This window comes from Thalassophryne amazonica, chromosome 8, assembly GCF_902500255.1.
Source record: "Thalassophryne amazonica chromosome 8, fThaAma1.1, whole genome shotgun sequence".
Classification (NCBI taxonomy): domain Eukaryota; kingdom Metazoa; phylum Chordata; class Actinopteri; order Batrachoidiformes; family Batrachoididae; genus Thalassophryne; species Thalassophryne amazonica.
In genome coordinates this window covers 101,389,613-101,405,921 of record NC_047110.1, presented here as the reverse complement: position 1 = coordinate 101,405,921, position 16,309 = coordinate 101,389,613, and the positions used below count along the sequence as shown (strand labels likewise).

General features: G+C 43.0%; 1 protein-coding gene across 2 annotated transcripts in view; it reads left to right on the top strand.

Moving 5' to 3' along the window:
- Window positions 1-16,309, top strand: part of gnao1a (guanine nucleotide binding protein (G protein), alpha activating activity polypeptide O, a) — a 335,051-nt gene that overhangs the window by 269,711 nt on the left and 49,031 nt on the right. For both annotated transcript variants that reach the window (XM_034177089.1, XM_034177090.1), the window contains exons 5-6: window positions 5,669-5,797; window positions 9,929-10,058. In XM_034177089.1, the coding sequence (XP_034032980.1) occupies window positions 5,669-5,797; window positions 9,929-10,058 (259 nt within the window). The remainder of the gene's footprint in view (window positions 1-5,668; window positions 5,798-9,928; window positions 10,059-16,309) is intronic.

Sequence of the window (16,309 nt, the reverse complement as noted above, 5' to 3'; positions counted from 1 at the left end):
GATATACGAAGACAAACTGGTGCAGGAAGTCCCGCAAGACGTCATTAACCAATGCTTGGAACGTCGCGGGGGCGTTAGTGAGGCCGAACGGCATGACCAGGTACTTAAAGTGACCTAAGGGGGTGTTAAATGCCGTCTTCCACTCGTCTCCCTTCGGCTCCGAACCAGGTGGTACGCATTCCTAAGATCGAGTTTGGTGAATACTTGGGCTCCGTGCAGGGGCGTGAACACCGAATCCAACGGAGGTAATGGGTATCGATTACGAACCGTAATCTCGTTCAGCCCTCTGTAATCGATGCATGGACGGAGTCCGCCGTCCTTCTTACCCACAAAAAAGAAACCTGCACCCATCGGGGAGGTGGAGTTCCGGATCAACCCGGCAGCTAAGGAGTCCCGGATGTAGGTCTCCATTGATTCTCGTTCCGGACGTGAGAGGTTGTACAGCCAGCTGGACGGGTACTCAGCGCCCGGGATCAAATCGATGGCGCAATCGTACGGTCGGTGCGGGGGAAGAGTGAGTGCCAGATCTTTGCTGAAGACGTCAGCAAGATCATGGTACTCCTCCGGCACTGCCGTCAGATTGGGGGGGACTTTGACCTCCTCATTAGCTGTCACACCGGGTGGAACCGAGGATCCTAAACATTCCTGGTGGCAGGTTTCGCTCCACTGCGTCACAACCCCAGACGGCCAATCAATCCGGGGATTGTGCTTCACCATCCATGGAAACCCTAAAATCACTCAGGAGGTAGAAGGTGTTACATAAAACACGATCTCCTCCCTGTGATTCCCAGACACAACCAATGTCACGGGCTGTGTCTGGTGTGTGATTAATGGAAGAAGGGTGCCATCTAGTGCCCGTACCTTCAAAGGTGAAGGCAGAGCCACCAGAGGGAGCCCTACTTCCTTTGCCCATCTGCTGTCCAGCAGATTCCCTTCCGACCCCGTGTCTACTAGTGCTGGGGCGTGAAGGGTTAAGTCCTCACTTAGGATCGTGACTGGGATTCGTGCAGATTTACAGGGTTTCCCCATGTGGGTATTGTGACCCACCCTTAGCCCAGTTTCTAAGGACGGGTGCTGCTGTTTTGACCGTTTGGGGCAGTTTTTCTGCGTGTGCTCAGTTGAGCTGCAGAGAAAACACTCCCCACGGACCAGCCTCCTCTGTTTCTAATCTGATCGCCTTTTGGCCCTGCTCGTCTCCATAGCAATGGCAGCAGGAGGAGCTGTCGTCATGTGGAGTGCCCTGGCTGTGGAGCGTGGGGGAGACGGCTCCCTTTCGGACCCGGGAGAAAGAGGGACGGCTTGTGCCTGACCACGCCCTTCGTCTCGCTCCCGTCGGTGTTCTGTTAATCGGTTGTCCAACCGTATAACCAGGTCGATAAGCCCGTCTAAATCCCGTGGCTCGTCCTTCGCCACCAGGTGCTCCTTAAGGACCAGAGACAGTCCGTTTACAAAGGCGGCGCGGAGCGCAACAGCATTCCAGCCGGCTCGCGCTGCCGCGATGCGGAAGTCGACTGCATACTTAGCTGCGCTCCGGCACCCCTGTCTTATCGACAGCAGCATGCTTGAAGCGGTCTCGCCTCTATGAGGGTGGTCGAACACTTGTCTGAACTCCCTCACAAACCCAGCGTATGACATTAGGAGCCGTGAATTCTGCTCCCAGAGCGCCGTAGCCCAGGCGCGTGCCTCTCCTCGAAGCAAATTTATAACGTAAGCCACCCGGCTAGCGTCTGACTCGTACATGACGGGACACTGTGAAAAGACGAGCAAGCACTGCATTAAGAAGTCTGCGCACGTCTCGACACAGCCTCCGTACGGCTCCGGAGGGCTTATGTATGCTTCAGGGGACGGTGGGGGGGTTCGTTGAACGACCAGCAGAATGTCTGTTTCAGGCCTCCGGTCAGCAGGGGGAGGTGCTGCAGCAGCGCACTAAGCCTGCGCTTCCACCCGGGCGGTGAGAGCCTCCATCCTCCGATTGAGAATCACATTCCACTCGGTGACTAAGTCCAACCAAACAGTGAAAGCGGTTAAGATTTGCTGCAGCTCACCTAACACGCCTCCTGCTGATGCCTGTTCACCTCGCTCTTCCATTGGCTGTTCAAGCGATGGTTGACGCCCCTCGGGATCCATGACGCTGGCCGAGAAATCCTGTTGGGAAGGTGTCGTGACACGGACCCACAACAGGGGGCGTTAATGAACGGACAATGGATAAGCCAAAAGTAACAATTTAATGTTGTGAATCGCACAACGAAATACAGACAATAACAATAATGTGGATTGTCAATTATACACAAGGTGACGTGTGGGCAGGCTCGAAGATAGAAGACGTCTGGTGAGAGAAGAGCCGGATCCCACACAGCTTCCACCACCAATGGATCTGAAGAACACCGGAGCCGCCAAGCCCTGCGCCCCAGGTGGCCACTGTCTTCAGCAGTCAGACCCGGTACTGCTGGCAGAAAACAGAAACAGTTAATGGTGGGTGTGTGAATACACACCCAGCAATCGTGTACAGCTTAGTTCCTCCGGGAGGGAGAACCTCCACCTCCAGACACAGAATCACCCGTGCAGCTCCTGTCAGTCACTCTCCCTGGAAGGAGTGTGAGGCGAAGACGTCGCAAGTCACACTATCCGCCAATCCAGTTACAGACTGAGTCTACAGGATAAACGGCTGCACACAGAACAATGTTTAAACACTCAGAAAATCACAGCAGAAAAAGATTACCTGGAACGGTAGCTGATTTCTCGGCGAGGAGGTGGAGTTGCAGTCCGGCTTATATGGTGATGAGTTGAACGAGTGACAGCTGGTGCTGATAAGTGACAGCTGTCACTCCCAGCGGTTCCGACGCCCTCTCATGCTTGAAGCCCGCACTCCAAGCAGGGCGCCATCTGGTGGTAGTGGGCCAGCAGTACCTCCTCTTCAGCGACCCACACAACAGAACAGGCAGCTCTCCTGAACATCCTGAGAATTTGTGCAATCGCCATGAAGTTGCTGGACTTCACAGCTAACTTAAACACAGATCCTGTGAGTGCTGAGCGGAGGAACAGCCTCTGAGTTTTTTTCCAGTGAAAGTTGGTGTTGTGGTGGACATCTTCATACCATTTCTTCCCTCTCTCTTTGTGTTTCTTTTCTCTCCTGGAATTTTCTGCATCACTTCAAAAGCACTCCAACAAAAACTTACCAATCCATAAATAAAAATGTCACAACCTCTTCAGTAGATAGATGAAAACGTGCATATTTTATGCATGTCCTGCCGGCTGCTCCATCTTTGTGTTTGACTGTCTGACAACTATCATCTCTACCGTTAGAATACCAATGAGTGAAGACTGTGCAGAAAAGCCATTTGTACTTCTCGAAATGCCAAGAAATAAATATTTGGGATTCATTTTTGTCAAACATTTAAATTGTGAAGACATTAAAGACTGCACCAGCACCCAGGAGGTGGATTTGAAGCTGCTGAAGAAGTAGGTGTGGCCTCAGGAAAATGGGATCCAAACATAACTTCACAACTCTTGATTTAAACTGTTCAGTGTCTCAGCCTCAGCAGCGTAAACTAACATCTGTTAATTTAGCTCCGCTGTCGGACGCGGAGGAAAAGATCGTTAATAATTTGCATATCCAACTGTGAAATACATCAAAAATGTAAAAGGTGATTCATCATTTTAATGCAACTTTAAAATCCTGATGTATCAACGTTTTTTGCAGTTACAGCATGTTGCAAATTACTGGTGATGTTTTTTGGGGGGGGTTGTTTGTTTGCTTGTTTGTTTACACACACACACACACACACATATATATATATATATATATATATATATATATATATATATATACGAGGGCTGTCCATAAAGTAACGGTCCTTTTTATTTTTTTCAAAAACTATATGGATTTCATTCATATGTTTTTACGTCAGACATGCTTGAACCCTCGTGCGCATGCGTGAGTTTTTCCACGCCTGTCGGTGACGTCATTCGCCTGTGAGCACTCCTTGTGGGAGGAGTCGTCCAGCCCCTCGTCGGAATTCCTTTGTCTGAGAAGTTGCTGAGAGACTGGCGCTTTGTTTGATCAAAATTTTTTCTAAACCTGTGAGACACATCGAAGTGGACATGGTTCGAAAAATTAAGCTGGTTTTCAGTGAAAATTTTAACAGCTGATGAGAGATTTTGAGGTGATTCTGTCGCTTTAAGGACTTTTCACGGTGCGAGACGTCGTTCAGCGCTCTCAGGTGCCGTCATCAGCCTGTTCAAGCTGAAAACCTCCACATTTCAGGCTCTATTGATCCAGGACGTCGTGAGAGAACAGAGAAGTTTCAGAAGAAGTCGGTTTCAGCATTTTATCCGGATATTCCACTGTTAAAGGAGATTTTTTTAATGAAAGACGTGCGGACGGGTCCGCGCGTCGGGACGCAGCCGACGCGGTGCGACGGCACAGGAAAAACACCTCTGTTGAAAGCCTTAAGGACAAGTTGGAACATGTCCTGCCTGTTAAACAATTTCTCATATACTCACTCCACTGAAAGCCATCAAAAGCCACCTGGATTTTACAAATGGTTATCAACACGGAGGTGTTTTTCCTGTGCGGCCGCACCGCGTCGGCTGCGTCCCGACGCGCGGACCCATCCGCACGTCTTTCATTAAAAAAATCTCCTTTAACAGTGGAATATCCAGATAAAATGCTGAAACCGACTTCTTCTGAAACTTCTCTGTTCTCTCACGACGTCCTGGATCAATAGAGCCTGAAATGTGGAGGTTTTCAGCTTGAACAGGCTGATGATGGCGCCTGAGAGCGCAGCGCGACGTCTCGCACCGTGAAAAGTCCTTAAAGCGACAAAATCACCTCAAAATCTCTCATCAGCTGTTAAAATTTTCACTGAAAACCAGCTTAATTTTTCGAACCGTGTCCACTTCGATGTGTCTCACAGGTTTAGAAAAAATTTTGATCAAACAACGCGCCAGTCTCTCAGCAACTTCTCAGACAAAGGAATTCCGACGAGGGGCTGGACGACTCCTCCCACAAGGAGTGCTCACAGGCGAATGACGTCACCGACAGGCGTGGAAAAACTCACGCATGCGCACGAGGGTTCAAGCATGTCTGACGTAAAAACATATGAATGAAATCCATATAGTTTTTGAAAAAAATAAAAAGGACCGTTACTTTATTGACAGCCCTCGTATATATATATATATATATATATATATATATATATATATATATATATATATATATATGTGTGTGTGTGTGTGTGTGTGTGTGTGTGTGTGTGTGTGTGTGTGTGTGTTAGAGGCAGTTACTGTAAAGGCAATTTTTCTTTCTTGAGTTGTTGAAAGTTTTCGAGAGGCATCCTGCATCTGTCAGAAATGTTCAAATAGAGCTACAAAATCCCGGTCTGGTGAAGCGCTTCACATGGAACTCACCCTGATCTTTGACCGGTGATTGAAGCTGATAGAGAATAGTATGTGAATTACTCTTTATATTTAGGTAGTTTCCTGCATTTCCTTTTGGCACTCAGTTTATAATTTAAGGGTTTATTGGGCCCTATTTTGGCAACTGGTGCAGAATGAGTGGTGCAGATGATTTTGGGGGGTGTGTCCAAGTTCTGTGCAACCATTTACCTCATTGATTAGCGCGAATTTACAGTCTCCTTCTTTCATTTGTGTCTGTGCCTTTGTGCAGCTACTTAGACAGCCTAGACCGGATTGGGGCTCCAGATTACCAGCCAACAGAGCAGGACATTCTGAGGACCCGAGTGAAGACCACAGGCATCGTTGAGACACACTTTACCTTCAAAAACCTCCATTTCAGGTCAGTCTCACCAACCAGAATAAAGGATGGAGTTATACACATACAACACATCTGGAAAGTATTTCATCCATTTTGGAATAAGGCTATAACATTACAAAATGTGGAAAAAGTGAAGCACTGTGAATACTTTCTGGATGCACTGTACACTGTACATGCACATTTCTGAAGAATGGATTTGAAGCTCAAATGGGGGCAGCTGTAGGTGTCACCATCTTGGCAGAGCGTGACTAATCTAATCTGTAAATTGACCTGGGCAGGGCAAAGGAATCTCAAGTACAGTCAGCTATGTCAACATGAGGCTAGCGGGCTAGGTAACTTTCGGTTTAGGTGTTTGATTAATGTTTATTTTTCCGAACTGGTTTTTTGTTCATAGAAATTAACTGGTAGCTTAGGTGAATTTATTTAAATCTTTGTAAGAATAAGTGTAGCTAAAGTCACCAAGCTATAGATATTTTCTAACTAGTGTTAACAGTGGTAGCATGCAAACTAAATAGTTAAAAAAAAAGACTTCTTAAATGGTTTGTTAGGACAATTAACCGCACAGTAAGTCATTAACACTTCTTTGTAATAAAATGTGTAGAAAGGACAAATACTGTTGAGTCCACAGCAGATAGTGGCCTCTGCTAACGGCTGGACCTGGCAAGTATAATATGTAATATAATATATAAAAAATTCACCCCAGTTGTCATGAACGGGAAAACTTGTTTTAGTTTTGTTTTAGTTTATTTTTGCTGGAAAGTTGGAGATTGTAGCATGGGCTTCTTTGGGAATAGACTTGTTTTTGGAGCCAGTCTCAAGTGGCCATTCGAGGAACTGCAGGTTTTGACACTTCCGTGCAGGCTTCCTTTTTCAGCGCCAGAGATTGCTACTTGATTGCACACATGGACGCACACTTACAGTGATGCGTCTGTGCGTTAACTTCAAAGTCTGTCACCTGAACTTCAGTGTTCTCATCTATCCCCCCCCAAGCAGCACCCCGGATATTAAGACTCTTTAAATATAGTAGAGAAGCTTGAATCTTCGACTGGACTGGGTTGCTTGACGTGAGGACGTTTCGCTTCAAATCACAGAAGCTTCCTCAGCTAAAATTCTTGCTGTGGTAGTCTGACGTCTGTCTTGACTCTTGTAGAGAAGAATAAACCAGAAGCCAACAAAAGCTGGAGTTTTTAACCTAACCAGACCCCTCCTAACGAGAGGCCGACTGCTATAGGCTAGTGACTAAACAATAGCTCTAATTAGCACCTATTGTGCTCTAGTTAGCACTCTCCTAATGATGGGATGGAAGCCTCCCCTGATGGCTCCCTTGACGACTCTCCTGATGACGTGAATGACTCATTACCATGAACAAAAGACTGAAACTGCTTTGACCTGAGTACCACATTGTAAACAGGGGACAAAGCGTGTCTGAGACCCGAATGCTTCCTTGACACCTCTCTCAAACCATTTCTTCTCTCTGGCTAAGATTTTAACTTCCTTGTCCTCAAACGTGTGGTTAGTGTCTTTCAGGTGGAGATGAACTGCAGACTGAGGTCCACTGGCGACCTCTCTGCGGTGCTGGTATAGCTTCTTGTTTAAAGGTTGCTTAGTCTTAGACATCTGATAGAATACACTACATTGCTCTGTTTGTAACTCCTGTCCTTAGGGTGAACTAATTTCTGTCTCAAGGTGTTGACTGGTTTAAAGTAAACTGGGATTTTGTGCTGTCTGAAGATCCTCTGTAGTTTTTCCCCTACTCCTGCTAAATAAGGGAGAGACACTCCTCTTCTTCTTGTCTCCGTCTCCTGTCTATCTGGTCTCTTTGTTTTCTGGGACTTCTGCACTTTGTCCAGGGACCATCGTGGGTACCCACATACTGTGAGGGCTTTCCGTACAAATTGTTGTTCTTTAGCCCTTCCCTCTGCAGTTGTGGGCACCTGTAGGGCTCTGTGTTGAAGAGTCCTGATCACCCCGAGCTTGTATTCAAGGGGGTGGTTTGAGCCAAAGAGCAGATATTGGTCAGTGTGAGTGGGTTTTCTGTAAACCTCTGTCTGGAGCTGCCTGTTCTCTCCAATCGTAACATCACAGTCCAAGAAGGCTAAATGGTTGTTTCTGGCATCCTCACGTGTGAACTTGATATTGGAATCCACCGAATTGATGTGTTCTGTAAAGTCCTCGACCTCCTGTTGCTTGATTTTAACCCATGTGTCATCGACATATCTGAACCAGTGACTGGGAGAGATGCCCGTGAACGACGTCAAGGCTGTCTTCTCCACTCGCTCCATGTACAGATTGGCCACAATGGGGGATACTGGAGACCCCATCTCACAACCATGGATCTGCCTGTAGTAATTCCCCCTAAACAGGAAATATGTGGTGTTAAGACAGATCTCCAAGAGTTGGCAGATGTGGTCTGGTGTGAGTTTGGTCCTTTCAGGTAGAGACACATCCTCCAGCAGTCTCTGCCTCACAGCTGAGATGGCCTCAGCGGTGGGGATGCAGGTGAACATCGAAGTCACATCAAATGACACCATAGTCATAGCTGGAGGCAGATTAAACTATGGTGTCAACTATGGTGTCAGCTATTGTTTAGTCACTAGCCTATAGCAGTCGGCCTCTCGGTAGGAGGGGTCTGGTTAGGTTAAAAACTCCAGCTTTTGTTGGCTTCTGGTTTATTCTTCTCTACAAGAGTCAAGACAGAAGTCAGACTACCAGAGCAAGAATTTTAGCTGAGGAAGCTTCTGTGATTTGAAGCGAAACGTCCTCACGTCAAGCAACCCAGTCCAGTCGAAGATTCAAGCTTCTCTACTATGGAAACCACCTGGACAACTGAGAGCCTACACAGAAACTCTTTAAATATGTTTCTATATTTAGGAATATCTGCCTTTTTAATGAGATCTGATTCAGTTAGAGGAAAGAGACAAGGGAGCGATGACAGAGGACGAGTGTGTTTCGGAGAGGAAAAGAGGCGGAGCTTCATTTTGAGCTCTAAGTTAATTCAAATATTTGTTCTAGTCTTGTCATGGTTTTAATGAACTCTGCACTCCACTTATTTTACTGTGTGAATGCCCCGTCTCACTCTCCAGCTGTTTTTTTTTTTTTTTTTTTTGCTTCTCATTCTCTGATGTTTAATGAAAGCACGCTCTGCGATGACGCTCTGAGATGCTCTTATGTTCGAGTAGGCGGCGTGCTGGCCGTGTCTTGATGAGAAGTCTAAATATTGTGGGTTTGATGGCTGTTCCCGGCAGCAGTGCAGCGAGTGGGAGGCTGCAGTGTTCCTGTACAGGGTGTGACCCATCAGCAGCTCTGCCATTAATACCAGTGTCGGGTTCAGTCCGGCTGCTCGCGCGTTTTCCTCCAATAAAAACTCAACTGCAACAAAGCTGTAAAAGAACTCGTTTATGAGGGTAAAATACTGCAAGTAGCTGCAGTTGGAAAAGGCTTTTAGATTATACAGTGTGTATAATGTGTATAACCGGTGACGATCCTCCGTCTTGCTGGAAACAGCAAAGCACTTTAGAGCAGTAACGATTTTTGCATTTTAAGTTGCATGAAAACAAAGCAAAAGTCACTGCATTATCAGCCCTATAAATTGGGGATTTCTTTTTTTTTTTTTTTTTTTTTTTTGGTGCACTGTTGTACTTTTTTTTAACTATTGGAATTTTTTTTTTTTTTGTGCTTTGATCCCAGGAAAGCTCTACATAAATAGTTCTTATAGTTGTTATTATTATTCATAACTGTAGATAAGTTATAAGTTGCAGGACCTCCCACACTTGTTAAAAAAAGAAATAAAGCTACTTCCTTGGGAAAATAACAATCAATTATTCAGTAATTAATCAGCTACTAAATTTATAGCCAACTATTTTCATGATCAGTTAATCATTTTGAGTCTTTTTTCAATCATTAAGAAATGTAAACTGTATGGCAAATCTGTCTAGAGTAGGCATTTCTCAGAAACTGAGTGACCTTCCAAGTACAAGACCAGTGAGGGAAGCCACCAAGACACCCATGACATCATTTTAAACAATGAAGCATTTAAAATGTCAAGTTGAATGAAATTTTGTCTTTGTGAAAGTGAGAAAATACACTCACTGAAATTCTTTCTACAGCAACACATTGATTGATATATTTACTGAGGGCGTCTCTGTCCATCAGGCTGTTCGATGTGGGGGGTCAAAGGTCGGAGAGGAAGAAGTGGATTCACTGTTTTGAGGACGTGACAGCTATCATTTTCTGTGTGGCGCTCAGCGGCTACGACCAGGTGCTGCACGAGGATGAGACCACGGTAAAGACACACCACAGTCTCTGTTTCTCAGAAGCCTCATGACCCATTTTTGAGTATTGAAGCCTTTAATTACAACTATATACCAGAATGTGGCTCATATTTAATGTGTTTTCCACTACAGGCTCCTTTCAATAGACTGTACACTTTCTGTCCATCCATAATTTACTAACTGCACACATATTTTATATATATATCCCCAGTTATAATGTATGTATGTAGCCATTCCAGGGTGGTGGCTGTAGCCAGGTAGGGGTCACTGATCAGTTACACAGGGGTCAAAATTTAAAATGCTCCAATCATATTGATAAGTATATCACATTATTTGTCTGACTGACTGTGACTGAATGTTATGGACTTATTAGGTTAAAAACAGCAAAAAGGGTGCTAAAGGTCACAAGTTAAAGTTGCTCCAATTTTGGTATTAAGTGATGCAAATTATTGGTTGATCTAACAGGATTAGTAAATGGAATAGATTTGACCGTGTTGAATGCTTGGTCTCCAAAGTAAAGGTTAAACAATGTCAGTATCCACTGGATTGTATGACATGTTACTCCATGACAGGCTGTGCAAAATGTTCCTTTTTAGAACAGATCAGAGAAATAAGGTGGTATTCTTATAAATAAGATTGGAGCATTTTTAGATGTTGACTGCTAAACCTACCACCACAATATGGTGAGCAGATGAATGACGTCCGGTGAAATAATCCAGGTACAGGATTATCCAAAGAACCAGAGCTAAGAAAAATTTTAATAAATCCTCAAAGGTCCAGCAAATGTATTGAAGTTTGCTGAACTTAAGCTTCAGTGTGTGTATGATCACTCCCCAAAGTTTCAATTATCCTGGTTGCTTTGCATAAAAGTCATGTTCTTTCAAAATTGTGCTCCAAATGCTATGATTTGTTGGCAAAATAGGCCTCAAGGCAAAATGGGGAAGATGATTGGAACGTCTTTCCCATTCCGTATTAGCACGTCTTGGTCAACCATGGAAAAGACGTGCCTGGAGGCCTATTTCGCCAACAACTTTAAGTCCATCAAATTTCAAGACATCTGCTGGACTTTTTTTGTATGATTTATTACAATTTTTATGGGTTCTGGGTTTTTGAGGGGTCACCCTGTATGTCAAAAGTCTATATTCAAACATATTTTTGATCCGGGGTCAATAAGAATATTAGTGATAAGGCAGCATTGAACAAAAAATGTTATGGATGGATCTTTATGAAATTTTATGAGTATATAGATCAATATCTTAGGAAACAAGGCTTGATGCTAAGTGAACGTGAGTATTTTGGCAGTGAGGAATATGTGGCCTTGGCAGATGGATGCACTCTCTGAGTGCCTTCCAGTATTCACATCTTATTTGCAGAGATGGGAATTACCAAATTTGTCCCAGTCATTTCTGGAAAAACTGTAAAATGTGACTTTTCTAGAATGATTTTCAGTATGGCAGAAACATTCAGCCTAATCTTACAGACAATAACGTCGAGGAGTCTTTGTGTCTTTATTTAATAGGCTGTCTCTCTCAAATCCAAAACAGCTGGTGAAATTCCACAGAATTCCATGTCAACCTCTCCCGATGGCTCTTTGTTGCCCTCTTGATAATGTAAATAGTTGAAAGACATTGTGTGAAGACCACACGGCGTTTATTTACTGAACAGAGACATCAGATCTCAGTGTCTGCTGGATGTTTATATGGAAAAAAAAAAACGCAATGTGTCCACGGATATGTTTCTTTGAAAAGAGTTGATGTGTGCTTTGAGATTGCAAATTGAATTCAGGTCAAAGCTTTAAATAAAACAGAAGACACTTAGTAACTTAAGTACAGCAGGTTGTTCTAAAGCTATATTCTGCTGACTAGACATTATAGATTAGAAGATTTAGATGAAGTCCAGTAAGTTCAGTTTAAATAGATTTAAACACTGAAAACATTGAATAAATGATATGACTAGGATGTCTTTTTTATTTTAATTACATGGTTTTGGCAAAAGCTGAGGCACATAGCTTTGAAAATGCAGAGTGAATAGACCGATTAATGAAAGTGTCCACCCTGCTGGTTTATCACGATAACTCAAAAACAATAAAGGCTATTATCTTGTAAATCTCCACCTTAAAAAGGCATAAAATAAGGTGGAACAGATTAAAATTTGATCCATTTTTATGCCCCAGATCAATAGAAAAACTGATTTGTTTTGCTTAATGAATATACCAAACACATGTTTGCCACCTGGGCATGTCTGGGCTTCTTATCGCATGCAGGTGTGGTTGAAGCAATTCATTGCAGTCTGCAATGAATTGCCCTTAAGGGACTAATAAAGTATTCTGATTCTGATTCTGAAGTTGCATTTAGCTTGAAATAAGCTCGTTTATAAGCTGATTTTATTTTCAGAGCTACTTCTTGAAGCTACAGTGTTCAGGATTTACAGGTGTTTATTAGCAGAAATGGAATGTAGCATTCATAAGTATCTGCTCATTAGTGTATCCTGTAACTGTGAATCAAGATGTTTTCATGAGCTTTAGAATCAGGCCTTCGTATCTACGTGGAAGCGGAGCCCCCTCCTGGAGGCAGTCATTTTCCACCACCATGTTGATACAGTAGCCCAAACGAGGCATACTTACTCTGTCTTTTGCATTTTGCTGTGCCGACACAAGAAGGGGAATTGGTTTCTCTTCTGTACCCTGTCTGCTGGTTACTAGCGCTGGCTAACCAGTTTGGGAACCCTCATATTTGTCATATAGAGTATCATATATTGTTAATCACAAGAGAAGGTGAGGGAGCATGAATCCATGTTATTAAAGATCAAAAACATGAAGGAAAGCAAAAGATTTGCATAGATTCTGCTTCAGTAATAAAAAATAAAATAAAATAAAAAGTGCTAACATTTTGCTTCCCATCACACTGTTGAGATAAGATTGTTATAAGACTGTTTGTGTGAGATAAATATTTGTCTAGAAGGAGATTCCGTTGCCATAGAGGAGCTCTTTTCTTTCAACAAAATGGTGTGATCTGCTGTGTGACTGTCGAAGTGATGCCACATAACCTAAAACAAATAAGCTGACATGAATCCATAATGCTCACCGCTATTTATAAGCCTGAAATGTGTCCCATGAGAAATGCGGCTGGCATTCAGGAGTTGCTCTATTTATGCAGATGTCACGAAGCCGCCTCCTGAGCTGGGAGCACCAGATGAACGTCACAGGAGGAGAAGAAATATCCATCACTGAATGCTCACAAGCTGCTCCACTGCTATGTGCTGAAACATCTCAGTCTGGCTGTTTGATTTATTTCTAGCACAGGGCCCAGAGAAGTCAGAGTGTGTATACCCACGGCCACTTGCCACCTCAGTGCTATGTAATGTCACTCACTCTTTTTCCCCCAATGTCAGGATGAGGTGTGCCGCTGCAAAATAGCACCTACATTCAAGTCCATACGGTGCATCCAGAAAGTATTCACGGCGCTTCATTTTACGTAACACCCTTAATCCAAAATAGATGAAGTTCATTTGTTTCCTCAAAATTCTACACACAATACCCCACAATGTGAAGAGTTTTTATGTTACAGCCTTATTCTAAAATAGAGTAAATTCATCCAATAACAGCAGTAAAAAAAGTTTGTTTTTTATTTGAAATCTTTGCAAATTTATTAAAAATTTAAACAAACTATGAAATTATATTTACATAAGTATTCACAGCCTTTGCCATGAAGCTCAAATTGAGCCCAAGTTCATCCTGTTTCCACGGATCATCCTTGAGATGTTTCTACAGCTTAATTGGAGCCCACCTGGGGTAAATTCAGTTGATTGGACATGATTTGGAAAGACACACACCTGTCTACATATAAGGTCCCACAGTTGACAGTGCATGTCAGAGCACAAACCAAGCATGAAGTCAAAGGAACTGTATGTAGACCTCTGAGACAGGATTGTCTCAAGGCAAAAATCTGGGGAAGAGTACAGAAACATTTCTGCTGCTTTGAAGGTCCCAATGAGCACAATGGCCTCCATCATCTGTAAATGGAATACGTTCGGATCCACCAGGACTCTTCCTAGAGCTGGACGCCCGTCTAAACTGAGCGATGGGGGGAGAAGAGCCTTAGTCACGGAGGTGACCAAGAAACCTGATGGTCAGTCTGTCAGAGCTCCAGCATTCCTCTGTGGAGAGAGGAGAACCTTCCAGAAAGACAACCATCTCTGCAGCAATCCACCAATCAGGCCTGTATGGTAGTGTGGCCAGACAGAATTCACTCCTTCGTAAAAGGCACATGACAGCCCACCTGGACTTTGCCAAAAGGCACCTGAAGGACTCTCAGACCATGAAAAACAAAATTCTCTGGTCTGATGAGACAAAGAATGAACTCTTTGGCGTGAATGACAGGTGTCATGTTTGGAGGAAATCAGGCACCATCCCTACGGTGAAGCATGGTGGTGGCAGCATCACGCTGTGGGGATGTTTTTCAGTGACAGGAACTGGGAGACTAGTCAGGATTGAGGGAAAGATGAATGCATCAATGTACAGAGACATCCTGGATGAAAACCTGCTCCAGAGCGCTCTTGACCTCAGACTGGGGTGACAGTTCATCTTTCAGCAGGACAATGATACTAAACACACAGCCAAGATATCAAAGGAGTGGCTTCAGGGCAACTCTGTGAATGTCCTTGCAAATGTCTGTGCACTGATGCTCCTCATCCAACCTGATGGAGCTTGAGAGGTGCTGCAAAGAGGAATGAGCAAAGCTGCCCAAAGATAGGTGCACCAAGCTTGTGGCATCATATTCAAGAAGACGTAAGGCTGGAATCAACAAAGTAGTGAGCAAAGGGTTTGAATACTTGTGTGATTTCTTAGTTTTATATTTTTAAGAAATTTGCAAAAAAAAAAAAAATAAAAATAAACTTTTTTAATGTTATTATGAAGTGTTGAGTATAATTTTGTGGGAAAAATACATTTATTCTATTTTAGAATAAGGCTGTAACATAACAAAATGTGGAAAAAAGTGAAGTGCTGTGATTACTTTCAAGATGCACTTTAGACAGGAACACAGTTTTTGTAATTTTGCTTGTGTACACCAGCACAATGGAGTTGAAATGCAATTAATCATCTGCTTGTATTGTACATTGTCAGCTTTAATTCAGGGGATTGAACAACATTGTCACCATTTAGTAATTACAGCTTTTTTACACATAGTGCCTTAATTTTCAGAGCCAATAAGTATGCAATTGGACAAACTAAACATGAAGATCGATATTGATACAAATCACTTTTACAGCCAGTTTTCATTATACATGTCAGGGGATATACAAGAGGATAGATACATGAACATTTATACAAGGGGATGGATACATGAACATTTATACACGAGAGGTCTATGAGTTGACTTGCATCAGTCACAACTTGGGATGGGTATCAAGATTTTATCTATCGATTCCGCTTATCGATCCAATTCCTTATCGATTCCCTTATCGATACCTCTTGTGAATTTTTTGTGTACTAAAAGTAGGCTTTTTTGTGTGTCAGTTGGTCAAAGAGCGTTTTCTTATTGTGCACCCACTCAGTGGAATGGTCTTCCTGCAGCCTTGAGGCAGTCGGAGTCCGTGGATATTTTTTAAGTCAAGACTTAAAGCCTATTTTTATTCTCTTTCTGATGAATAGTTTTTATTTTTTTATCTGTTTTGTTCTTTTACTTGTGTTTTTAATTATGTATTTGAATTTTTTAATTTTTTATGTTGAACTGTTCTGTGTGAGTCACCTTGAGGCGGCTTTTGTTGTGATTTGGCATTTTACAAGCTGATTAAATTGAAAATTAATTGAAACTGAACAACATTTTATTGAGTCTTAAAGTAAATAAATAAATTAATGAATAAATAAATAATAATAATAAATAAATAAATTCGTTACTGGATCCTTAAACTCTACATGGTGGATCCTTGACCTAAATACAAATAACCAAAATCTGTAGTTTTTGTCAAAAGCATTTCCTTTCAGATATTAATGGCATGAATGTCTTTCCATACCTCTGAGCTGAACTATTGCAGCTGGCTGAGCTGCACATCAGGATGTAATTCATAATGAATGCAGGACATCTCATTTTGGGAGGGAAAAAAACATTTTAGTTGATTGTAGTTTCTTGTCTGTATTACAACTTTTGTAAGAGGTGTCATTTTATTTAAAGCGGCAATTCGTTTTGAAGTTATTAATTACGAGCTGTGCCAACGGAACGGAGGACGATTGTCGTTTCTTGACTACAACAAGAGTCCCAGTTAG